We start from the raw sequence: 27,442 nt of genomic DNA, 5'->3' as shown, positions 1-27,442 counted from the left end.
AACCAGAATTGAAAGAGACACATGTACCCTAGTGTTCATCACAGCACTGTTTACAATAGCCAGGGCATGGAAGCAACCTAGATGTCCATCAGCAGACAAATGGATAAGAAAGTTGTGGTACATATACACAGTGGAATATTACTCAGATATTAAAAAGAATGCATTTGAATCAGTTCTAATGAGGTGGATGAAACTGGAGCCTATTATAGAGTGAAGTAAGTCAGAAAGAAAAACACCAGTACAGTGTACTAAAGCATATATATGGAATTTAGAAAGATGGTAACAACGACCCTATATTCGAGACAGGAAAAGAGACACAGATATAAAGAACAGAGTTTTGAACTCTGGGGGAAGGCAAGGGTGGGATGATTTGATAGAATAGCATTGAAACACATATGTTACCATATGTGACATAGGTGACCAGTCCAAGTTCTATGCATGAAATGGGGCACTCAAAGCCAGTGCTCTGGGATGGCCCAGAAGGATGGAATAGGGAAGGAGGTGGGCGGGGGGTTCAGGATGGGGACACATGTACACCTGAGGCCGATTCTTGTCAATGCATGGCAAAAATTACCACAATATTGTAAAGTAATTAGCCTCCAATTAAATAAATTAATTTTTTAAAACTACAGATTCCTGGATCTCCTCTGAGACTTGACAATATAAATATCTAAAAAAAGAAGAAGAAAATCCATGTTTTAACACATTCGTATGCCATGTTTTGTAATGGACTTGCCATAAACTAGTGTTCATGTTTGTGATCCAGATATGTTTTCTTTTCCTCCTTGGCAATCTGTTGGCATGCCATGTACTTCAGTCTGGCAGATATAGTTAGGTTGGGGATGTTAATGAATGAAGTATAGTCACACATTTCTGCTCTAATACAGTATCTGTATTTCAGAAGAACCTGATGTTTTGCAAACACACAAAGGATGTATGAGGAAAAAATTAGGGATGGGGCCAATCTCTCCGTATCTATACAGATTTGCATCCATAAAACTCAAAAAAATAAAATAATAGCACAATTTTTAAAAAGTCACATTAGATGCCTAGTACAAACATGCAACAGTCCAGAATATCAGTACAGAAAAACTGTTAATGTTTTAAACAATGAAAGTATAGCATTTTGCAGTTTATTTTTTAAGGTGAAGGTAGCTTCATGGATGGAGGTATATGAGTTGTGGTTGCTGAGTTATGGGGACAAGACAAAATGCAGAAAGCATGTGGACAGTTTGTGCCAAGAAGACCCCAGGGAGTGGGCATCGTGTCTAACACCATGTCCACTTGCAGCCAGCTGCCTTCAGCTGCGGTAATAGGCTTGCATTGGGTGGCTGTTACCTGGGCTCAGAGCATTGACATGCTGGGAAATGCAACTTCCGATTCTGCATCATTCACCTACTAATGTAGGGGAAAGCTAATTGATGCTGTAGGAACATGCACTGTGTCTGAGCAGTCCTAGTCGTGAGTACAAATTCATGGGAGTCTAAAGCAAGGCACCAAGTCGAAAATGGGGGTTAGATTGATTCTGTGTGTATGAGTCCAGAGGTTTTACATTGGTCTAAAAGGATATGACTGAGTGACTGAACTGAACTGAACTGAAAAGGATCATGCATTGCCTGTCTGCCGAAAGGTTACAGTGAATAAGCTGTCTTCAGGCGAATAGATATCAGTCCACAAAAGTCCACAGATCTATTAGATAGGCTGTTACAGTCCTAATGAACCCTGATGAGAATTATTATAATATTATGTTGTAGGCGAGCATTTGGATCATTAAAAAGTGACCTATTCTGTTGAGTAATATTTAAAATTAAGGTTCTTATTCAACAACTGAATAATAATTCAGTTCTCATTGAATTCAATTTTGATTCAACTGTTTTAAGCAATGCTAGCATATATTCACTGTGAAGCTGGTACATTTGTTTATGTGATTAACCCCAGTGAAAGTACAGTGGTATAAGCCACTGTGTTAGTAGGCTTCACCAAAAGAATAGAGCCAATAAGATGTAGTGGCTAGGGAACAGTATGGGGAGTGTGGGGGGAGCAAGGGGGGGAGGGTTGGATTTGTTTTGAGGAATTGGTTCACACCATTGTGGAGGCTGTCAGGTCTCTAATCTGCAGGGTAGACCATTAGACGGGAGACCTAGAGACGAGGTGACACAACAGCCCAAGGCTGGCAGAGTTACCTCTTCCTTGGGGGTACTCAGTCTTCATTTAAAGGTCTTCAACTCATTAGATGAAGCCTGCCCACATTCTGGAGGGTAATCTACTGTACTCAAAGTCTTAACAGATTGAAATGTTAATCTCATGCACAAAACACCTTCATGAAGCAATTATCCTTCAACTAAAAATAAATTTAATTTAAAAAGGACCTTCATAGCAACATCCAGACATGTATAACCAAGTATTTAAGCACTGCAGCCTAGCCAAGTTGCCACATAAAATTAACCATTGTAGCTACTAAAAAAAGTTCTCCGGATACTCTGTTTTTGCGATCCCCTGTTTTATGGGAATCACCTCTGGAGAGATCAGAGAGCATTTTTTATTGCTTCCAACTTATAAAATGTGCACTAGAAAATTTTCAAATATTTGTTTAAATCTGAAAAAAATCCCACATACATTATATTCCCCTCATACTGTTTCCAAATGCCTAAACACTTCCAATTTTCTGGGGCAGCTTTAAAATTTATTAACATTTTTCTATCTGCCAAGAAAAGGCTTTGCCTCCTTGTGTTCATGGCTCCTTGTGTTCATGGCTCCCCCTGGGAGAAGAGGGCTTATTCATCCTGGTGTCTACTCCTCCATGCTCACACTCCAGTCTCACTCATTAAAATGTCCGTAACCTCATTGAGACCGTCATGGAAGACACATCTTGAATTTAACCAGCCTCAGTCATCTGTCAAGTCACAGCAGCACTTACCATTGCTACACTTCCCCAGGCAAATGAACTTCCTGCTCCCTTCCTTTATTCCCTTCCCTCCTCCCTCCCTTCTGCATAAGCTGTGGGAAAAGCACTGTGCTCCAAAATCCAAAGATGATGTTTGAATGAGTAACAGTACAAAACTCCCTAGGGTAGGAGCAGTTCTTACTTTACTGTCCCCAACTACTAGTTCCTGTCCCTGAGTTGGTAGCTTAATAACAGGGGTGCAATCTGAGAGGCATAGGGAAGCCCAGAATGTTCCACCAGATCTAGGTCCTAAAATTCAGTCATAAGAAACCAATGAGCTCCATGCTCAGATTCCCAGGACCAGGCATTATTCCGCTCCCAGGAGCTTGGCAGACACTGATTTTTTTTTTTTTTTTTTTACTTTTTTTTTTGGAGGCTAATTACTTCATAACATTTCAGTGGATTTTGTCATACATTGATATGAATCAGCCATAGAATTACACGTATTCCCCATCCCGATCCCCCCTCCCACCTCCCTCTCCTCCCGATTCCTCTGGGTCTTCCCAGTGCACCAGGCCCAAGCACTTGTCTCATGCATCCCACCTGGGCTGGTGATCTGTTTCACCATAGATGATATACATGCTGTTCTTTCGAAACATCCCACCCTCACCTTCCCCCACAGAGTTCAAAAGTCTGTCTGTACTTCTGTGTCTCTTTTTCTGTTTTGCATGTAGGGTTATCATTACCATCTTTCTAAATTCCATATATATGTGTTAGTATACTGTAATGGTCTTTATTTTTCTGGCTTACTTCACTCTGTATAATGGGCTCCAGTTTCATCCATCTCATTAGAACTGATTCAAATGAATTCTTTTTAATGGCTGAGTAATATTCCATGGTGTGTATGTACCACAGCTTCCTTACCCACTCATCTGCTGATGGACATCTAGGTTGCTTCCATGTCCTGGCTATTGTAAACAGTGCTGCAATGAACATTGGGGTGCATGTGTCTCTTTCAGATCTGGTTTCCTCGGTGTGTATGCCCAGCAGTGGTATTGCTGGGTCATGTGGCAGTTCTATTTCCAGTTTATTAAGAAATCTCCACACTGTTTTCCATAGTGGCTGTACTAGTTTGCATTCCCACCAACAGTGTAAGAGGGTTCCCTTTTCACCACACCCTCTCCAGCATTTATTGCTTGTAGACTTTTGGATAGCAGCCATCCTGACTGGTGTATAATGGTACCTCATTGTGGTTTTGATTTGCATTTCTCTGATAATGAGTGATGTTGAGCATCTTTTCATGTGTTTGTTAGCCATCTGTATGTCTTCTTTGGAGAAATGCCTGTTTAGTTCTTTGGCCCATTTTTTGATTGGGTCATTTATTTTTCTGGAATTGAGCTTCAGGAGTTGCTTGTATATTTTTGAGATTAATCCTTTGTCTGTTTCATCATTTGCTATTATTTTCTCCCAATCTGAGGGCTGTTTTTCACCTTACTTATAGTTTCCTTTGTAGTGCAAAAGCTTTTAAGTTTCATTAGGTCCCATTTGTTTAGTTTTGCTTTTATTTCCCATATTCTGGGAGGTGGGTCATAGAGGATCTTGCTGTGATTTATGTCATAGAGTGTTTTGCCTATGTTCTCCTCTAGGAGTTTTATAGTTTCTGATCTTACATTTAGATCTTTAATCCATTTTGAGTTTATTTTTGTGTATGGTATTAGAAAGTGTTCTAGTTTCATTCTTTTACAAGTGGTTGACCAGTTTTCCCAGCACCACTTGTTAAAGAGGTTGTCTTTTTTCCATTGTATATCCTTGCCTCCTTTGTCAAAGATAAGGTGTCCATAGGTTCATGGATTTATCTCTGGGCTTTCTATTCTGTTCCATTGATCTATATTTCTGTCTTTGTGCCAGTACCATACTGTCTTGATGACTATGGCTTTGTAGTAGAGTCTGAAGTCAGGCAGGTTGATTCCTCCAGTTCCATTCTTCTTTTTCAAGATTACTTTGGCTATTCGAGGTGTTTTGTATTTCCATATAAGCTGTGAAATTATTTGTTCTAGTTCTGTGAAAAATACCATTGGTAGCTTGATAGGGATTGCATTGAATCTATAGATTGCTTTGGGTAGAATAGCCATTTTGACAATATTGATTCTTCCAATCCATGAACACGGTATGTTTCTCCATCTGTTTGTGTCCTCTTTGATTTCTTTCATCAATGTTTTATAGTTTTCTATGTATAGGTCTTTTGTTTCTTTAGGTAGATATACTCCTAAGTATTTTATTCTTTTTGTTGCAATGGTGAATGGTATTGTTTCCTTAACTTCTCTTTCTGTTTGTTCATTGTTAGTATATAGGAATGTGAGGGATTTCTGTGTGTTAATTTTATATCCTGCAACTTTACTATATTCATTGATTAGCTCTAGTAATTTTCCGGAAGAGTCTTTAGAGTTTTCTATGTAGAGGATCATGTCATCTGCAAACAGTGAGAGTTTCACTTCTTCTTTTCCTATCTGGATTCCTTTTACTTCTTTTTCTGCTCTGATTACTGTGGCCAAAACTTCCAACACTATGTTGAATAGCAGTGGTGAGAGTGGGCACCCTTGTCTTGTTCCTGATTTCAGGGGAAATGCTTTCAATTTTTCACCATTGAGGGTGATGCTTGCTGTGGGTTTATCATATATAGCTTTTATTATGTTGAGGTATGTTCCTTCTATTCCTGCTTTCTGGAGAGTTTTAATCATAAATGAGTGTTGAATTTTGTCAAAGGCTTTCTCTGCATCTATTGAGATAATCATATGGTTTTTATCTTTCAATTTGTTAATGTGGTGTATTACGTTGATTGATTTGCAGATATTAAAGAATCCTTGCATTCCTGGGATAAAGCCCACTTGGTCATGGTGTATGATTTTTTTAATATGTGGTTGGATTCTGTTTGCTAGAATTTTGTTAAGGATTTTTGCATCTATGTTCATCAGTGATATTGGCCTGTAGTTTTCTTTTTTTGTGGCATCTTTGTCTGGTTTTGGAATTAGGGTGATGGTGGCCTCATAGAATGAGTTTGGAAGTTTACCTTCATCTGCAATTTTCTGGAAGAGTTTGAGTAAGATAGGTGTTAGCTCTTCTCTAAATTTTTGGTAGAATTCAGCTGTGAAGCCATCTGGTCCTGGGCTTTTGTTTGCTGGAAGATTTTTGATTACAGTTTCGATTTCCTTGCTTGTGATGGTTCTGTTAAGATCTTCTATTTCTTCCTAGTTCAGTTTTGGAAAGTTATATTTTTCTAAGAATTTGTCCATTTCTTCCAAGTTGTCCATTTTATTGGCATAGAGCTGCTGGTAGTAGTCTCTTATGATCCTTTGTATTTCAATGTTGTCTATTGTGATCTCTCCATTTTCATTTCTAATTTTGTTAATTTGGTTCTTCTCTCTTTGTTTCTTAATGAGTCTTGCTAATGGTTTGTCAATTTTGTTTATTTTTTTCAAAAAACCAACTTTTAGCTTTGTTGATTTTTGCTATGGTCTCTTTAGTTTCTTTTGCATTTATTTCTGCCCTAATTTTTAAGATTTCTTTCCTTCTGCTAACCCTGGGGTTCTTCATTTCTTCTCTAATTGCTTTAGGTGTAGAGTTAGGTTATTTATTTGGCTTTTTTCTTGTTTCTTGATGTAAACCTGTAATGCTATGAACCTTCCCCTTAGCACTGCTTTTACAGTGTCCCATAGGTTTTGGGTTGTTGTGTTTTCATTTTCATTCATTTCTATGCATATTTTAATTTATTTTTTGATTTCTTCTATGATTTGTTGGTTATTCAGAAGCGTGTTATTTAGCCTCCATATGTTTGAATTTTTAACAATTTTTTCCTGTAATTGAGATCTAATCTTACTGCACTGTGGTCAGAAAAGATGACTGGAATGATTTTAATTTTTTTGAATTTTCCAAGACCAGATTTATGGCCCAGGATGTGATCTATTCTGGAGAAGGTTCCGTGTGCACTTGAGAAAAAGGTGAAGTTGATTGTTTTGGGGTGAACTGTCCTATAGATATCAATTAGGTCTAGCTGGTCCATTGTTGGCAGACACTGATTTTTAAATCATGTCTTTTCTCTGCAGCTTGAGGCCTCACACCAGGGGCATTGGCCACCCCTGGGAGCTTCTCTAGCAATGCAGACACTAGGCCCCATCACAGACTTACTGAAGCATCTGTGCTTTAACAAGGTCCCTGGGTTATTGTTATGTCTTAAACTCTGATAAAGAAATGAGAAGTGAGAGTGTGGGATTTGGTCAAGAATTCCTGTTAAAAAGGTAAAGGGGCTTCCCTGGTGGTCCAGTTAAGAATCCACTTTCAATACAGGGACATCGGTTTGATCCCTGGTCTGGGAGGATCCCTGATGCCATGGAGCAACTAAGCCCATGTGCCACAACTACTGAGCCCGTGCTTTAGTGCCATTAGATGCAACTACTGAAACCTGCATGCCCTAGAGCCTGTGCTCCACTACAATGAGAAACCCATGCATCACAACTAGAGGGTAGCACCCACTCGCTGCAACTTGAGAGAGCCTGCATGCAGCAGTGAAGACCCTGCACAACCCCAGAAAAGTAAAAATAATTTTAAAAAAACCAAAAAACATAGAAAAGCCCCAGAAAGAGAATATGGAACTGAGGTAGGAAAGATAAACCTCTTCAAAATTTTTGCCTTGGGTTGCATCTGAACTTGAAATTGTGACATGATAGTGATTGAATTCCCCATGAAGGTAAGAAATTTATACTTCATCAAGTCTGTTGTGTATTATTTTGCAATGTGTTCTTGAGAGACAAATAAACCTACAGAAAAGTGCATGGAGCTTGGTGTACAGCCTGCTGACTCCACGCTGACAGCATCCAGATCAAGAAACAGCATGTTGTAACAACAGCGTGAATCAGGTTTATGTATATATACATCGCCTCCCTCCAGAAAGTAACACACCGTTGTAGTGTGATTATATTCCAATTAAAAATAAATAATAATGTTTAAAAAGAAGCAGCATGTTACCTAGAAGCCTCTGTGCTCCCTTCCAATCACTACAGTCCCTCCCTGACCTCCAGGCCTGATCTCCTACGTGTTTTTTCCTTACTACATGGTTCGGCTTCTTGCACTCAACATTATACTTGTAGCTCTGTCATTTCCCCTGCTGTAGGGTATTCACTGTGTGAAGATACAACTTATTTATCCACTTCACCGTTCATGGCCATTTGAGTCATTTCTACTTTGTGGCTATTACATATCGTGCTGCAATGGGCCAGCTGTCACGCATCTTTTGGTCAGCATATGGGCTCACCCAATGCCTTGCTTTCTTTTTTCCTTTTTTAAAAAGACTTATTTTTTTATTTTGGCTGTGGTGAGTCTTCGCTACTGCATGCGGGCCTTCTCTAGTTGCGGAGAGTGGGGTCCACTCTCTAGTTGTGGTGTGGTGGCTTCTCTCGTGGTGGAGCACAAGCTCTCGGGCACGTGGGCTCTGTCGTTGCAGCTCACGGGTTTAGAGCGACAGGCTGAGTGGCTGTGGTGCATCACTTGAGTTGCTCCATGGCACGTGGGATCTTCCCAGACCAGGGATCAAGCCAGCGTCCCTTGCAGATTCTTAACCACTGGATCACCAGGGAAATCCCACCCAATGCCTTGCTTTTAATAACTGTTTACAAAGCAACTTCAGCTTTCCTTGCTAACTCAGGGTCATCTTTATGAAGTCGAGTTTCATCCTGGACTATGGTGTAGCGCATCCCCAGCATTTGTGGGGATGGTAGTCCAGCTTGGCTTTTTGAGTTCCTGGGTGCATTTTCTGTTCTTGCTGTCAGGCTGCCAGGTTACAGCTTACTATTATCAGTTCCTCCTTTCTTCCTTCCTGGGTACAAATGCAGGTTATTCCTGTGCCAAGGCAAGGTGGCTCACAGGCTGATGTTCATGGTTTCTTGATTTTCAGTCTTGTTTTGAATTCTTTATGGTGTCAGATACCTGAGTTTCAGATAGCTGGAATGCTAGCCTTGTTTTAAAATTATTATTTGTAGTGTTCCTTTTCCATTTTTATTTATATTTTAACTCCTTGCCCCCTTTTGTTCATTCTGAAAGTTCCCCATGGTAGACACTGCAATTCTAAATTGTCTTTGTAGAAGCTATACCATCTAGAAAGGTAAGCACAAAAGGTACATTTATATTATTATGAATACATGTGAGAGCTGAGATGAATCCACAGGAGTCTGACAGGATGTGAGCTTGCACCTGGATCTTGGACCCCTAGCCCGAAGGTTGGTTATTGAAATTATTTTTAATGTTCTTTTTTTTTTTTTTTTTTTGAGTCTTTGGGAAATGCTACAAAAGCTGTACATGGAGGTAAACAGATACTACTGCTGTCTGAGTTCCTCTTGGCCAGTCATGGACTATCATAATAACCTTTTCACAGCTCCTTCTTTAGTACCACTTGTATTTAAAGCAAACATTCGGCATTTATTTCCATTTTGTTTTGTAGCTATTAGGCCATTTGTACTGCTCAGAAGGGGTGTTGCCCACGTAGGTGAGAGAGGGTAGCTCATACCTCAGGAACAAGACCTGGAAAACAGGGAAGGATAAAAGTTTGGGGTGAAAAATGTAAACTGAAATAAATGTAAATAAATGCACAGCTGACTGAAATTGCTTTTTCATGATCTAATGAACCAGTGAATTAAGATGATGACTCAGTTAAGACTAGTTTTTCTTTGCATGGCTCTCCTGAGTGGTTGAGGTCAGATTCCATCAGGAGATAGGATTTGTAGATCTGCAGGTCATTTGCTCTTTTCATGGGCTGTGGCTCTGGGAGCACAAAAGTAGACTCTTTTTAGCATAACCAATCCTGGTATAATGTGAGAAAGTCACACTTCAACAGGATTTTGGGCTACCATTTTTTTAAATCACATTTTAGAAAATCACCCTATAGTTCTTCAGAAAACCAAATGAAAAGTAATTAAACTTTCCTGCAGTTTCCTAGGGAAGGAATGAAGGGCAAAGTTGATGAGCAGTGGATTCTTATTTCAGGAAACTTCCACCTTGTGGAGAATACACCCCAGGCATTGTTGAATGAGACCAAGAGCTTCTCAAAGGGTTTTATCTGTTGGAATGTTGAAATTGAAGATGTCAACATTTTATGTTAGGGTTTTTTGATATGGACAATTTTTAGAGTCTATTGAATTTGTTGCATTACTTCTATTTTATGTTTTGGTTTTTTGGCTGCGAGGCTTGTGAGATCTTAGCTCCCCAGCCAGGGATTGAACCTATACCCCCTGCATTGAAAGAGGGAGTCTTAACCACTGGAGCTCCAGGGAAGTCCCAACAACATTTTGTTTTAAAGGGGAATTGTGTTCAAGAAGATTTGTAAGAAAATCTCTACAACTGATTTTGTTTTAGTTTAATATTTCTTGGTTCATCTCTGCACAGAGAGACTGAAAGACCATTATTGGTTTATCTTTGTGTTTGATGGTTAGGTAACAAGGTAGGTAGGTAAATGCAATGATTCTAAAAGTTGGTTAAAAATTCTTCTGTGATATTTTTATGCAATAACTAAAAAAATACTAAATGTTTACAATTAGTTTTAAGATGGTTCAAAGATGCCATGTTAATAGAAAAGAGATTCTCATTTAATTACATGATTTTCAGAGCAAATTCTTATAACCCATGAGAGAAACTTAAAAGAAGGCCAGAGCAGATCGTGTGTAATCTCCAACAGATTTTCTTGCCAGTATGATGTATACTCAAGCTTAAGGTCGAGATTTAACTGTTGAAGAAAATGTAACTATAGCTTTTGCACCTAACAGTTCTACAATATCAATAATAATTTAGAGTGAAATGCCAGTTATTCAGTAGTTAGTAGTAGGTATTCAATGTATGTTAAAGTACGAATTCAAGAAATAAATTTACTGCTGAGGTAACAGATAGAATACACTTATATCCCAGAATATGCTAATTTTAGGATAGAAAATGAGTTCTTTCTTGGAACTCATGATTCTGGAGTATGTTAAGAAGTTTGGGAGATTTTGGAAAGACAAGAAAATCCTTATCTACTATAGAAGCTGGTGATGAGTTTTCTATGTAATACAATATTTTAAGTCCATATTGATCTTCATTAAATCATGTGATTTAATTCGTGTTTTTGGAATTCACATATATATGTAATAGTATTTATAAACTTAAGTATAAATATTACTTTGTTTAAGATGCATACTAGTTTAATTTCTTGAAATATATTTGGAATTCACAGCATTGTTGTAGCCCACTCAGCTTGGAGTTCTGATTTCAGCATCCTCAACCTATAAAAACACAAGTCCAAGGTGGAGGAAAATGAAGGGGCCTGTATATCAGAAATATTAGAAATCCTCCCAGGACAATTTCTCCAGTTGACCTTTTCTGACTCTCTTCAGTTTTCTTAATAAATGTTACATAACAAATATTGAACACTTCTCCTGCTGGAAACAACGTGAAAAGAAAAAGGTAAAAATCAAACCAAGGCAAAAGGCAGCCAGCAGGTTGAAGAGGATTGTAGATTTTGAAATCTCTCGCCTGTAGATTTCGGATGCAGTCTGGTGTGTTTTCTAGAATCTCTCCTTTCTCACCGTGTTCAGAAGGGGATTGACCTGTTTCAGCTTGGCAGTCAGATTCGCCACAGTGTGTCTCCTCCCTGACCCTGTGCCCAAGTCCCCTCCGATCCTCACCACTGTCTTCTTTACCCTCCGTGAGGCAGAGTCCTTCGCCTGCCTCAGATCCAAACAAAGCTCCGCCTTCTTCACTTCACCTCCCACTGTGTCCGCCTTCCCCAGGCTCCAGCCTCATTCACTCATTCACACAGAATCTGTTGCTGGTCAGATCTTTGAGTGTTTCAGGAGATATGGAAAGATATAAGACATCCACAAAAAACTCAGTACATAGAGTTTCAGATGAAATGTGGCAGGGGAAGACTCTTCTTGTGGTTGAATCAGTCAGGGCATGCTTCATGGAAGAGGTGACTTTTGGGAGAGCCTTGACTGATAAGCAGGGTTTGGTTTCTAGGCAGGAAATGCAAAAAGTTTGGGTGTTGGTCAGAGAGTAATCTTAAAAGATAAAGCTGTTTCCCAACTCTTTTCAGTCTCAAAAATTGAAAAAAAAAATTACTTAAGGGACGGGATGATGTGAAATCAACCTAGATAATATATTTGTCTCCTTTGTTGAAAATTTATGTATTGTGTGTTGGATATAGTGCAAAATACTTGGGACTGTGAGGACCTAAGAGTGTTTAGAAAATGGGAAATTTGAAGGAGATAAGATAGGCAAGCAGAGTGGCCATAGAATGAGTTTCCAAACCAGAATTTTCCTATGAATAAAATGAGAAGGACTAATATACTTAAAATTATCTAATATTATCTAAATACTATATTATTGTCTGACAAATTGTTTTTATTATATATGTTGTCCTTTAAAAGAGTACTGTATAAAAAGTTTCTTTAATAAATAAAAAATAAAGTTATTTCTAAAACATAAAAATTTTAGGTGTATTCGCACAAAGAAAATCCTTTGTTAATTCCATGAATATTTTAAAATACATAAGCAGAATAGTTAGTTTTGGAAAATAAGTGTGTTAATCAGTTACTTTTTCATGTGTACCTCCAATACTTTTCTGAAGAATATATATATTTTTCACTGTGACCTTATTATGCTTTTCCCCCCGTAAAATTGCTTGTAATCTTTTTTAGAGTTATATTTTATGATTGTTAAACTTGAAATTGTTGGAATCAGCAACTGACTCTTCTCTATAGGTCATAATAGTTTAATTAAGAAAATTATTCTCTGTACAAGGACTGGAGAGCACGTTAAGAACAAATTATGTGATAAGCTTAGAGCAAATTCTACAAAATAGAAGATATTCTCAATTCTATTTTTCTTTTGATATTGACATGTATAAATATTGACTTCTGTAAATATTTCAGCTCTTGATTGTCACAAATTCTGTTTTTGCCTGCCTTCAAAGTACTGTCTTTGACAAAGATCTTGACAAGTTTCTTAGCTTTTATGAGACAAAACTTATCAAATAAGTTGTCTCCGTTGAAGACCCTTGAATGTTTTCCCATACGTAGATGCTTCAAAATTATAGGCCTTTTCAAATTCATTTTGTTTTGATACACAATGTAAGTTTAAAAGAGGTTGATGTTGATGCTTCTTCAGATTTGTGTCTTCTGGTTCAGATGGAGAATAAATGTTGACAGACTTTTTTATAAGCTTATTTTTTTCATATTTTATCTAGTTTTGGTTGTGCTGGGTCTTTGTTATTGCACAGGCTTTTCTGTAGTTGAGGCAAGCGAGGGCTGCTCTCTAGCTGCGTTGTGTAGACGTCTGATTGTGTGGCTTGTCTTGTAGAGCACAGGCTCGCGGGTGCTCAGGGTTCAGTAGTTGCACCGTGCAGGCTCAGTAGTTACGGCCACGGGCTTCATTGCCCTGTGGCATGTGGGATCTTCCCGAATCGGGGATCAAACCTGCGTCTCCTGCATTGACAAGTGGATTCTTTACCACTGCACCATCAGGGAAGCCCCTATAAGCTTATTTTTAAGCTTGCTGCTGCTGCTGCTGCTACGGCTAAGTCGCTTCAGTTGTGTCCGACTCTGTGTGACCCCATAGAGGGCAGCCCACCAGGCTCCCCTGTCCTCGGGATTCTCCAGGCAAGAATACTGGAGTGGGTTGCCATTTCCTTCTCCATTTTTTTTAAGCTTATAGAATCTTAAAGAAGCTTATAAGAATCTTTTCAGATTTACAGAAAAATTGTGAAGACAGTAGAGAGTTCGTATGTAACCTGTACCCACGTTCCCCCATAATTAACATCTTGCATTGGTGTAGTACGTTTGTTAAAGTCGTTGAAATGATATTCACACATCATTAGCAAATAAAGTCCATACTTTATCCAGATTTCCTCAGTTTTTCCCTGGTGTTCTTTTTTAGTTCCATCATTCCATCCAGGGCACCACATTATACTTAGTTGTCATATCTCCTTGGGCCCCTCTTGGCCATCTCGGACAGTTAAATATTTCAAGCAGATTATACGTTTATCACCATCTTTATGAAGGACAGGAAATTTGGTGCATGCACTTTTGTTTTCTGAAGTCATTGCTTCTAAAAGGATTTATTTCCAAATATAAAAAGCATTACCAATGCAATTCAGCCATGCTAAAAATGGTTAAATCACAGTAGCAAGGACACTCTAGTTACTGTCTGTTGCTCTGTAGCAGGACTCTCCACCTTCTGTTTTCTGTACCCGTTTCACATACACTGTGCCTGTAATTTCCTAATTTCCCGTCAGTTTGGCTGAAAGGCTGCCCTGCAGCACGGTGCATCTGCAGGTAGCAGCACAACCGGCGGGTTCTCCCCGTGGCCTGCAGGGCAGCCCTCTCCATCGTTCTCCGTCAGCATCGAGACCAACAGGAGTGATCTGTCTCCAGCTTCCCTTGCCTATGCTTAATTTGTTTTATCAGTGAGTATTCCTGTTTCCCCATTCCTGAAAGGAAAATCTTAGTTATATTGTGTCTGGAGAGAGTCAGGAAAGGAGAGATGAGTCATCACTGATTGTCTTCTGATTTAGCTGCACATTAATGAGAATGTTCCCAACCACAGGAATGTCTCACTACCAGCTGGATGCCAAAGGTGAAAAGCACACATCCACCAACTCATCTTGGCTTATTTTAACACATCTGTTGATACCTTTAATGCACAGTATAATAACAGTTACCGTTAATGTAACTTTTTGATTACTGTAAAGGCAAAATGATAAATGCTAAAGCGGATTGAATACAGGACAACAGGCTTAAACTGGAATTGTTCCTGGCAAACCTGAGAAGGTGATAGATGTCATCTGAAGGGAAAATTTAGCATAGAAAATGACATGACACTCTAGTTTCTTCCCAATCCCTCTCTCTCTTGCCAAAATAGACATTTTCAGTGAAAAATAACTATAATACACCTAATTGCACTAACATTACTAGATTATGCCTACATTTGACTTGACTTGAAGTAAACTGACAGAAGAGAAATATTGGGAGAGTAGATGTGCATTATAAGTTAAGAATTCTGAAATAAAGAGGTGCATATTCCCACATATACCTGTTTACTGTCTGCATATATAAGCACATTGATGATGTGATGCCCATAAATGAAAAAATTTGGTATGGACCTAGGGGCAAGATGTGAGCAAAGGGTTATTTTCCTGGGCATTGCCCCATTCCCATTCCTGTGCTCAGGGCCTTATGCTAATAGACTATAACAAGAATCAAAGTAAGGCCTATTTGGTCCTTTGCCTGTTAGTATAAATAAAGTTTTATTGGTGCACAACCAAGCTCATTCATTGATTATTGTTTATGGCTGCTTTCATGCTACAATGGCAGTTAAGTAGTAACAATAGAGATGGTAATGTTTTAGATCTGGTGCTGTAAAGAAAAGGTTTAATGACCCCTGGACTATATATGCTTTGGAGACTGACCTCAAGTGTGACCCAGCTCTCATTTGTCAGTTTCCCTTGCACTGGTCCCAGAAGACAACATTTCTGTCCAACGGGCTTTCATACCACACAACTTTATTCCCTTCAGCCTTTTCCCAAAACACAATGTATTGATAGAAGCAGATAGGAAATTACCACCTACTTCTGTCTAACTTATTTGAATAGAAGAGTCAAAAAGAATAACAGATTGTAACAATGGCTAACATTTATCAATTACCTACGGCATGCCTTGTGCTATTGAGTGTACTTCAGTACAGTTAATCCTCGTTTTTGTGGCAGGTTCCAGTACTATACCCACATTGTACTTGAGGGCGCTGGAGCTCAAGAGATTAAGTGTTTGCCCTGGGTCAAGAAGCCAGGACGTGCTGAGGAAGCATTTGAATTTAGCCAGGCTGTCAGGCATAACCCATGTGCTATTCCTTGCTGACTTCAGAAGCCCTCAGCTGTTGGATGTGGGCCATTTCTAATCCTTCAGCACAGTGCCTCTTGCTGGCTCTGTCTTCCTCCCTCCATTGGCAAACTCCCAGTGAAACTAAATTTCAGTGATTTTAAATAGAAAGCAATTTTCAATTTGAAATGTTTCTAGACTTTAAATACATCTCGTTAACATGCTCATCTTCCAGGAAGTTTCCATTTTAAGCCTTTATGAGGAATTGTTACCCAAATAAGTACTTGTGAGTGCATGCTCAATCGCTTCAGGGTCCAACTCTATGTGACCCCATGGACTGTAGCCCGCAAGGCTTCTCTGTCCTTGGGATTCTCCAGTCAAGAATACTGGAGTTGGTTGCTGTGCCCTCCTCCAGGGACCTTTCACTGCCCATAAGTACTTGGGCAAGTAAGATATTTTGAGGGTGTCACGAACCCAGGAGAAATTTTGCCTACAAGAGGGTATTCGGGCTGGGGGGACTGGGGGATTCAACAGTGGTTGAATACCTGGACCAGGTCATGCTCTGACTCCGCAGCATCAAAACAGCTGGAAAAAGCCCAGGCCAGTGGACTGGATGTCTTTCCCAGTCTGGGGGAGCAGCACCAGGTTGAATAGACCATTGTTTGTTTTCTGTAGAAGGAAGAACCAGTCACAGTTCTGTAACTGAGTTAATGAAGATCCAAACCTATTGTGAGAACATAGACTCAAATCACTTCCAGTTACAGGAGGCCAGCGTGAGACTATTAGCAGGCAGAGGCACATCCTGTCTGTAAAGCAAGCCTTGAACTCATGCTGGAAACTAGCACTGCCCTGTTCTAGCAGTGCTGCTGGGGAGTTTGGCTGTTGGAATCTGTTTTCCACTTAGTTGGGACTTATTCTGAAAGTATGTGTACTGTGTAATGAAAATACATTTTGAAATCATTCATTTTCATTTAACTTTAATGTCCCCTCAGTTGACATATGACAGTCTGGTTTGTTCAAGGCAACTAAAAGCATCTGCTGGTGTTAGCTGAATAGGAATATATTTATTATTCTTACTCCCAAAGAGAAATAGCAATCAGATTTTTTTTTAAGTCTTTATTTTAGGGCAGTTCTAAGTTCACAGCAAAATTAAGAGGAAGGTACAGAGATCTCCTATATATTCCACTGCTCCCACACATACACAGCCTCCCCCATTAGCAACAACTCCCACCAGAGTGGTACAGTTGTTATAGTTGATGAACCTACATTTATACATCATCACCGAGTTCCTTATTTTAGATTAGGATTCAGTCTTGCTGTTGTACATTCTGTGTCTTTGGACAAATGTACGATGATATGTAACCTTCTTTATGGTATTATACAAAGTATCTTCAATGCCTTAAAAATCCTTTGTGCTTCACCTATTCATCTACCTCCCTGCTCTCCAACCACTGACAACCACTAATACTTTTACTGCCTGGAAATGCTCCCTTTTTGACAATGTCTGTAGTTGAACTTTGGCCACCTGATGCAAAGAACTGATTCATTGGAAAAGACACTGATGCTGGGAAAGATTAAGGGTAGGAGGAGAAGGGGGCGACCAAGGGTGAGATGGTTGGATGGCATCACTGACTCAATGGACATGAGTTTGAGCAAGCTCTGGGAGATGGTGAAGGACAGGGAAGCCTGGCATGCTGCAGTCCATGGGGTCACAAAGAGTTGAACACAACTTAGCAACTGAACAACAATAATTTAGTAATATATATTTAAAGTTCTCCATGTCTTTTCATGGCTTGATAGCTTATTTATTTTTGATGCTGGAAAATACTCTGTTGTCTGGCTGCTGAATAATATTCCATTGTCTGGATGTACAACGGTTTATTAATTCATTCACCTACTAAGGGACATCTTGGTCACTTCCAAATTTTGACAGTTATGAATAAATCTGCTGTAAGAATAAACCTGTGTGGACATACATTTTCATCTCCTTTCGATAAAAACCAAGGAACTCGATTGCTGGATTATATGGTAAAAGAGTGTTTAGTTTTATCACAATTTGCCAAATTGTCTTCATAATGGCTATACCATTTTGCATGCCCAGTAGCAGCAAATGAGAGTTCCTGTTGCTCCACATCCTCGGTAACATTTAGTGCTGTCAGTGATCTGGATTTTGGCCATTGTAATATATGTATAGTTATAGTTCATTGTTATCATTTGTATTTCCCTGATGACATATGATGTAGAGTATCTTTTTCATATTTGTTAGCCTTCTGTATATCTTCTTTGATGAGGTATCAATTAAGGTCTTTGACCAATTTTATAATCAGGTCATTTTTCTTATTATTGAGTTTTCAGAATTCTTTTTATATATTGGATAATAGTCCTTTATCAGATGTTTCTTTTACAAATATATTCTCCCAGCTTTTGACTTATCCTCTTATTCTCTTGACATTGTCTTTTGCAGAGCAGTTTATTTTAATGAAGGCTAGGTCATTGATTACATCTTCTTGACTCTAGCCTTTGGTGTTAATCTAAAATGGCATCGCTATGTCCAAGCCTATTCTGATTTTCTCCTAGGCTTCTCTTCTAAGAGTATGATAACTTTGCAGTTTACATTCAGATCTGTGATCCACTTTAAGCTAGTTTTTATGAAGATTATAAATTCTGTGTCTTGGTTCATGATTTTTCATGTGGATGTCCAGTTGTGCCAGCATGATTTGTTGAAAGGCTGTCTTTGCTTCTTTGCATTTTCCTTGCTCCTTTTGTCAAAGTTCAGCTGACTGTACTTACGTGGGTCTACTATCTAGGCTGTCTCTTCTGTTCCATTGATGTGTTTGTCTATACAATCAGATTTTAGTTGTCTGTAATTTTACATATTCTATAATAAAGGAAAATAGAAACTCATGAAAATTCCTGAGGCCCCACATTGCTGGATTAAATTACGGTAGACTGAGGTTTACCTTTATATCTGTAAACTTGTTTCACAATCCTTTGCTTAATTTTCTGCTTCAGCCAGAACTTTGTGAAGATGGGAATAATTAAGATGTAAACTTGATCATGTCATCTCTCCCTTTAAACCTTCCAGCGTCTTACCACCCTCTCAGGATAATTGCCCCCTTGCATTTCTTATCTTTATCATGCTTTCAGGCTCGGTACAGTCACCTTGCTCCTGTTAATACCTCTCCCAATCTAATGCTGCTGGCCCCTCCCCCACTCCAAGCTCTCCAGCCTCTTCCATTTATAGGAACTTCTGCTGGCCCCTCCCTTGCTTCCAAACCCCTCAGCCTATGGTTATCGGTTCCTGGGAGAGGTCACCTGTACCCCACTTCTGCCTCATTCGCATCTAGTCATGTTTCAGGTCATCATCCCCCAAGGCTTGGTCTCGTTCACCTGCTCTGGGCTGTCAGAGCATCTTCTACTTAATCTTCGTGGTGAGCCCCATAAGGAAAGGTATTCAGTCTGTTTCTTAGTATTTTATTTCCAGGATCTAATATAGTGCCCTTTGGATTGTGTGGGTATTTCATTTCCCATGCTCAGATGTTAAGGTCATAGCATCAGTCTTCTGGCCATCCCTAATGTAGAATGATGTAGACATTGGCATTGAATACTCTTTGCTTTTGTCTACAGAAAGTCATTTAAAGTTTTAAATATATATAACTTATAGTTTAAATAAGTAGTTTAGCTCTTTATTTCGGTGCTTAAAACAGCAAGACGTGGAATCTAAGGGCCAGCTTTTCCTACCAACCTTACTGGTTCACCATGTTCTTTAGCCTGGAGTGGTGTTGCCTGTACTTGACTATTTCCCAGGGTTGTCCTGAGGCTAGAGAGGTCCAGGCATTCTAAATCCTGGTCTTACTACATTGTGTGTTAGTCTCTCAGGCTTGTCCAACTCTGTGTGACCCCATGGACTGTATGTAGCCCACCAGGCTCCTCTGTCCATGGGATTCTCCAGGCAAGAATACTGGAGTGGGTTGCCATGCCCTCCTCTAGGGGATCTTCCCAAGCCAGGAGTCAAACCCAGGTCTCCTGCATTGCAAGCAGATTCTTCACCGTCTGAGGCCTTACCACATTACCAATATATAAACATAGACAAATATGTGCTCTTCTAAGTAAAACGTTAATCCTGTGGAAGTGTGTGACCTTTAAATTTTTTTTACCCATCTTAATGATACCTATTTTTTTCTCCTAAATTCAGATAATTTCCCTCTCAGCTTTAATGGAAATATTTACAATTTGCAATGTCTATTTCCCAGGGTTAATTTTACATTTTTAAGTTGTGACTTTTTCACCAGCAGTTTGCCTCTAGCATTGTCTTTCATACAAAGTCTTGTAATTTATCAAACAAGAAGATGAAAAGGCTCAGATTTTAGACATCTAACACCAGGTGGTAATCCAGGGCGTGTTTTTCTCACTTCATCTGATCTCTTTCCTTAACATATAAATTAGATAATTTTTAGTGTGAGTAACTCTCTCTGAACAGAAGGAAAAACTGTTTTTCGTCTTGGCTGACTAACACATACAACCCAACCCTGAGTTTTTACCCAGTATTTGTCCAGTACACCCGTAAACAGGTCTACATGGTGTTTGTGAACCCAAGCCCAGTTAACTTATATGAGACCCTGGATTTAATGAATTCAGAATGTTCAGAGCCTTGTCACTACCGGGCACCCTTCTTCACACCCAGAGGTACCACCCTGGGTCAGGGCCAGGAGAAAACAAGAGGTATGTGTGCACGGTCCTGCGGTCTGCTTGTCTAACCTTGACGTCAGGAGTGGGGACACTGGGAGAGGCCGGTGACTCCTGTTCTCTTGGAAGCAGAACAAAAGACTGTCTTGGCACCAAGTAATGGCACCCAGCCTGTTGAGCTGAAGAATCCATAGGTGTTTAGCCTGTACAGGGTCTTACATAGAGGGACCAGGTACCATCGTTGGTTCAGGTAAAGTAGTTTTTGTTTTTGTCTTCTTTTTTGCATCAGGTGTGAAAATCTCCAACTGCTCTGCGTTCCAGTCTCTTGGCATGATCCCAGTGGTTCTCTGGTTTCACAGATACGGGCTAGATGAAGCAAGCGGGCAGGAGTACAGTACTGCTTCCCCAAATAGCTTTAGGTAAATAAGAATTGATAAGGTTATCTCAGCTTAGTCTTAGTCATGCCTTCATTCTTTAAAGGAGTCCCTTTGTGATATAGATGGTCCTTTTAGTAGTAATACCTATCCTCCTCTAAAATAATTTTCAAAACATCTTGGTACATCAATTTTTTTTTTTTATTGAAAGTATGCCCTTCGGACCCTTGAACAACACATTAGTGCTTACTCTAGGCCTAGAGATAGTTCTTCCTGAGAGCTAGACTCTGGAGCCAGATGGGGTGAATTGGAATCCTGGCTCTGAGACCAGGATGGTACTTACCTCCTTTCCTCTGTGGTGAATAGCATACAAGTGATAATGTCTTCATAGAGTTGTCATGAACGTTAAGTGACTAGTACATGTAAATGTTGAGATCACCCCTGGGACCACATATGCAAGGAGCTTAATAAATGTCTGCTTCACTATATAAATGCTTCAAATAGTCTTTTATTCCCTTGAAAGAGAGTAGATGGTGGCAGTAAAGATTTACCTTCGTCACAGAGGTTTTATTGTCTAGTTAATATGAAGCTATCAAGGAAGGAAGAAAGTAATTTAATCTGCAAGATGATGATTAGAAAAACAAAACAGGAAAGTGTAATGCCAACTTTTTAAGTCCAAGTTGACCTTTACAAAGAACTTCCAAGTCTTAAGCTCTACAAAATACTAACTTCTTTCTCTCATGTTGGGAAGATTGATGTGATCCGGCAGTGTCTTTCAGTGTGGTGATCCAAACACATTTCATCATGTGTTTGGCCATGCTAGAGATTTTCACTTCAGCTGCAAGGGTGAGGAAAGGAGGAGAGAAGGCAGAGGAGGAGACAGGTAGTGGCAGAGGTGGGGAGGAGAGAGAGCAGGGGTGTGAGAGTGCGAGCAAAATAGATACAAGAAAGAGATAATGAGAATGAATATCAGCTAGCTTTGAGCTAGCATCTTACAAAGGATTTTAGCAGCCAAGCACAGAAGTGGCAAACACATCATTTCTGTTCCCATTCCATGGGCCACAACTAGTCACATGGCTCCAGCCTACCTGCCCAGGGTTCTGAAGAGTCAGTTCTCCCCTATAAAAAGAAGCAGGATCATCATTACCATCTTTCTAAATTCTATATGTATGCATTAATATACTGTATTGGTGTTTTTCTTTCTGACTTATTTCACTCTGTAAAATAGACTCCAGTTTCATCCACCTCATTAGAACTGAAACAGATCACCAGTCCAGGTTCAATGCATGAGACAAGGTGCTCAGGGCTGGTGCACTGGGATGATTCTAAGGGATGGGATGGGGAGGGAGGTGGGAGGGGGGTTCAGGATGGGGAACACATGTACACCCATCGTGGATTCATATCAATGTATGGCAAAAACCACTACAATATTGTAATTAGCCTCCAATTAAAATAAATAAATTAATTTAAAAAACAAAAAAAAAAAGAAGCAGGGTAGATCCCAGCTAGTCCCTGATACAACAGTTAACCACGTAACATATTTCCTGCTGATGGCAGACGTTTCCTACAATTAACCTATTTGTACGCTTCACTGTAAACGATTCCTGACATTCTGTATAATACCAGGACCAGCAAAGGACCCAAGAGAATGTGCATACATTATGCTTCTTTCTTATTTTAGAAATTTTCAGAAATTCAGGGAATCTTCTGAGACATCTACTTCTGAACATTTTATTGCTGTGCAGTTAGGCAAGAGATAAGGACTCTTGGTGACTATCTATTTTTTTATTTTATTTTTAATTGGAGAATGATTACAATATTGTGATGGTTTCTGCCATACATCAACATGAATCAGCCATAGGTATACATATGTCCCCTCCCTCTTGAACCTCCTTCTCCATCCCACCCCTCTAAGGTTGTCACAGAGCACCATCTTAATGGCCATCCTTGACAGGCAGTTTCCTATTAACAAGAAAGTTTTTATGCTTTGTATACCACTAGTAGTCAGTAAATGACAAAAGGTAAAGAAGTTAGTGACCCATTGAAGTTACACGGGACAATCCAAAAGTAGACTTTTTTTTTTTTTTTTTGCTGCCTTTTAATATAAGGCTTACTACTGTGGACAGTGTTTGTACTCAGCTCTGATAGGAGGAATGGGTACCTCGTATCAGCAAATAAATTGACATATTCCTGCAGATTTATTAATAATACTTCACATGAGCCATTCTTTTGGATCTACACACATTCTTTTGGATCCACATCTTTTGGATCTAATTGGCCTCTATACACACCAAGCAGTTTATTTTTAAGAGCAAACCCTGGGAGAGTTTATAGCTTTGTGGACACACCTCAGGACCACGCTTAACTAAGCTTTGGGTTAATGTGTACCTGACACTTTGCAGTGTTTCATAGTTATGTGGAGCGAGCTTGAACCCCGTTTCTTCTGCCAAGTTTCAGGTGTTTGACACCACTAGGAAGCAATATAATGTAATGGTTGGCCATGTGATCTGCAGTATCAAATTGAGTTTGAATCCCAACTCCACCTCAGTCAGTATATGACCTTGGAAACTTTCACTGTTTGCTATGGTTGCCTAGGTATTTCTGACAGCAAATATCTGACTGGGTGGCCTCAACAAGAAAGATTTATTTTCTCACACTTCCGAAGGCTGGAAGTTTAAGATCAAGGTATTGGAGGGTTGGAGGTGAGAGCCTCTCCCCTTGGCTGGTCACTGGCCGTCTAACCGTGTCGTCACACGGCCTTCCCTCAGCATCACTCAGCGTGTGAGCGCCCAGACGTGGGTCAAGGACACCACTAGCCTCACTGACTCAGGCCTATGTCCCCTAGCAGGTCAGCTGCCCAGTCTTGCCAGTTTTTCTTTTGAAGTGACCCCGAAATATTTGTCTTTTACAAATAATAACAAGTATGAGGATTGTCACATATAAATAAATGAAATAATTTTTAACTGACTATAAAATGATCAGTATATGTACTTTTATGATCATAAAGTCTGAAATATGTCTTATAGGGGTTGGTGGAACATGTTATAAGTAATTAGTTGGTTGCCTGATTTTTTTTCTATAAATCTGTGTGCCTTTCTGTGAAAGAAAGGAAATACCCAGCAGTGACAAAAAATACCCTTCCCTATCAGACCTTCCCTGGGAAGAAGGCTTCCATCTTCTAATATTAAATCACCACTTTGTACACATTGTACGTCTTTTATAATCATATTGTACAACCTAAATATATACAATTTTTATTTGTCAATCATATCTCAATAAAGCCGGGAAAAAATGAAGTTGCTGTTCACTGTTAAAAAATAATAATATGTAGAATAATGCATTAGCATCTCTGACTTCTGTTTTCCCTCCATTCTGGTCATTCTGTTGTTACATCTTTCTTCCTTGGTTCTTATATATCTCTTTCTGAAACATATTCTGAAAATTTGAATTTTTTTATTACTTGGCTTTATTTAATTTTTAATTTAATTTTTTTTTGGACAGAAAAGAGCAAGTTAGTACCTTGTATCAAAACATCAACCTCGTGGAGCCAAGACTGATTCAACCATATGAACATGTTATAAAGAACTTTATCCGTGAGATCAAACTTCAGAGCACAGAAATGGAAAACCTGGCCATTGCAGTGAAGAGGTATTGAAGTCTTTCCTCTCTCCATGGCAGAAGGGGTCCTTTAAGTGGCTCTCTGACTGAATGGCACAAAGATGAAACACATTATCACATTATGATATGGGGGGACTGCCCAAATCTGAGGAATCTGGAGCCTTCTGAACTAAGCACGAGGGAAGCTGAGTCTGGCAGTACTTTGTAGGGTCAGCCAGCAGTCCATCAGCGTGTCCCCGTGATTCTATCGTATAAACCTTTCAAGGGCTGTGATCCATACAGAACTGTTCAGAGAGTTTCATTATCTTATATCCAGCCACTTGAAACCTACAGGAAACTTTTCATCCAGAGAGAGGCAGGCAGAGACTCCATTTGAAGCCTGACCTTGTCACTGACAGAAAATGACTCTGGGTGGGTTACTTATTCTCCCTGAGTCTCAGGTTCTGCATCTGCAAAGTGAGGCTATAAATTTTCACATCCTCAGGGTGTGGAGACTTCATGGGTGAGTCATGGGTGATGCCCTTGGCACTGGGCTTACCACATGGTGAGTGCTCAGTGCGGCTCTTTTCCCTCTCTCTAGCCCTCCTCACCAGCTTAAACTGAAAATCTGAAAACCTCTAGTCCCTGAATCTCATCAGACAGTTTATGAAAGCCACAGCTGGCTCACACAGACTTTCTTAATAGTTTTAACAGCAATGCAATGCCAAAGAAAAATTTGTATTTGCAATATAAATATAATTTATATGTTACAATCCAAACATCAGTGAAAACACACTCACTCCCTGAATATACATGGACCCACACAGATACATGGGACACACATAGATATACACACATTCACACAGGTGACTTGTAAGGATAGTCCTGTATAAACCCATAGGAAAGAAAGAATGGCGTTCTCTCCACTCTGTTCTCCTTCCCAGCCAGGCTGCTCTCCGCTGTGGAGGGAGTGGAACTCTTGGTGCGTCTCTCCCCTCTACTTCTGTGGTTGGGATCCAAAGTCAGGCTCTGGTCTAAGCACAAGGCCTCTTAAAGGCCGCTTCTCTGAGCTGACAGAAACCTCACTGAGGTGTTTAGGCGATTCCTGTAAACATTCTCTTACCTTCTTGACTAAGGACCATCTGTCCTCATGTGTTTTGGGTTGGGGGAGAGCCTCAGTCTTTTCACTCCACCCTTGCATCTGAAGAAGGGATTCCCAGTGTCCTAGTAGGAGCCCTGGACTAAGGTTAAAGTGGGCATTCCCAACATGCTGGACACATCACTGGGAGTTGAGTCTTACTGCCATGGTGTCACAAAGAGTCGGACATGACTGAGTGACTAAACTGACTAACGAAGCCTTCCTGGGGCAAACAATAAGTCATTATAGACTACCCTGACTTAACCCTCCAAAACAAAACAATGAAAGGAAGGAAAAAAGAGTTGTTCAGAAGTGAAGAAGGCAGACAGGACACATTTGGGAGCAGTCCTGAATGCCCAGATGTTTGGCGCTGGATGTCTAGAAGGAATGGCTGAGGAAAATGAACATATAAAGGGAGAAACAAATGTGTAGCTTAGCTACTTACAGTCCCAGAGCTGACCAATAAAACCTGAAAGTTTCTGTGGAGGTACATGGTGTCTGCATTTGAAATAGCAAATGTTTGTAAACAGATTAAAACTAGATGGCAGTCAGACTTGGTTAACAGGTGAGGAGAAAGTTAACAGGAGCAGAAAACAGTGATAAGTCACCCAGAATTTTACTTTGGGGTCTTCCCTCCACCCATCAATGCTTGTTTGGAACCTTATGTAGAAATTAAACTAATGAGCAAATTGTGTGAGAGGGAGTAAATGAATTAAAAGCAGGTAGGATGGTGTGGTGGAAGCCATTAGACTGGAAGACGAAGGCCTTCTACTGAATCCTGTTTCTCATCAGCACCATATCACTGGGGCAAGTAAATTGACTCTAAGTCTCATGGTGGCTGCTTTCAAGTCACAATCTGGTTGAGTAGGCAAGACACATGCATGTGAAAATTTAGATAATTGGATACCGAGCTGAGATTGAACAAAAAAAGATTTTAGGGCTTAATCTGAAGCCTCAATTATTGTAAAGTGACAGATGTCTTCATACTGGACAATTATTAAATAAAACTCTCTGAACATCATCTCAAAGAAATTTCCTGTTTCTAACTTTTTGGCAATTCAGTATGCTCTTCCCCCATAAAAATATGATTTGTTGATTATATTCATAAAAGAAACAGGAATTTTCTAAAGGGCAACAATATCTACATTGCAAAACTTTAGGAAACTGACTAGAAATAATTTTTGAGATCTTTTTTCCCATTTAACTATAGCATATAGCATTGTGTGTTTCATGTAATAAAATTTCAGAATTGTATCTATCCATGGAGGTTTTTTTTTTTAATCCAGTGTTGTAGCTCAGCAGCAAAAAAGATTTTCAGTGTTGTAGCTCAGCAGCAAAAAACATTTTCAGAATTTACTGAGAGCCTCTCAGTAACCTGGTATCTTTCTCTGTTCTTTGCTACAGTATAGTTTAATACCATTTAATCTATTCTGTTCCATTTATTTAATATCTAGTTTCAATGTCCCTTTATACCCAGCTGGTCAAATTGCCAATCTGGGTAATGGGGAATATTATTTTAAATGGTATGTTTCTCCTCTTCTGTAAAATAGCTGAGGTCAGAATTTTCTCTTCATACTACAAGGCCAAGAGTATAATGAAAAGGTGTGTACCCTCTGGAATTTCAGAGCCCAGGACAAGGCAGCCATGCAGCTGAGTGAGCTGGAAGAGGAAATGGATCAGAGGATTCAGGCTGCAGAACAGAAGACACGGAAAGACGTGAGTTTGTGGGACTGGCCTGTTTATGCGATGCATCCTTGGACTACCTTTTATGTACAGGGCACAGGGCATTCTCTGGGTACCGCACGTCCAGGTTGCCACAGGCAGTCTCAACAAGGGCTTTGTCAGTGGTGGTTTTGAGGGGGATAGATTAAGGAGA

General features: G+C 39.7%; 1 protein-coding gene across 1 annotated transcript in view; it reads left to right on the top strand.

The window, feature by feature from the left end:
* RASEF (RAS and EF-hand domain containing) overlaps nucleotides 1–27,442 on the top strand; it is a 93,777-nt gene that overhangs the window by 11,171 nt on the left and 55,164 nt on the right. Inside the window, exons 2-3 of the mRNA XM_065947011.1 lie at nucleotides 24,333–24,479; nucleotides 27,192–27,282. Coding sequence (XP_065803083.1) covers nucleotides 24,333–24,479; nucleotides 27,192–27,282 — 238 coding nt within the window. The remainder of the gene's footprint in view (nucleotides 1–24,332; nucleotides 24,480–27,191; nucleotides 27,283–27,442) is intronic.

Source organism: Muntiacus reevesi, chromosome 10 (genome assembly GCF_963930625.1).
Source record: "Muntiacus reevesi chromosome 10, mMunRee1.1, whole genome shotgun sequence".
NCBI classification, from domain to species: Eukaryota; Metazoa; Chordata; class Mammalia; order Artiodactyla; family Cervidae; genus Muntiacus; species Muntiacus reevesi.
Note: the sequence above shows the minus strand (reverse complement) of the source record. Positions and strands in the feature narration are given on the sequence as shown.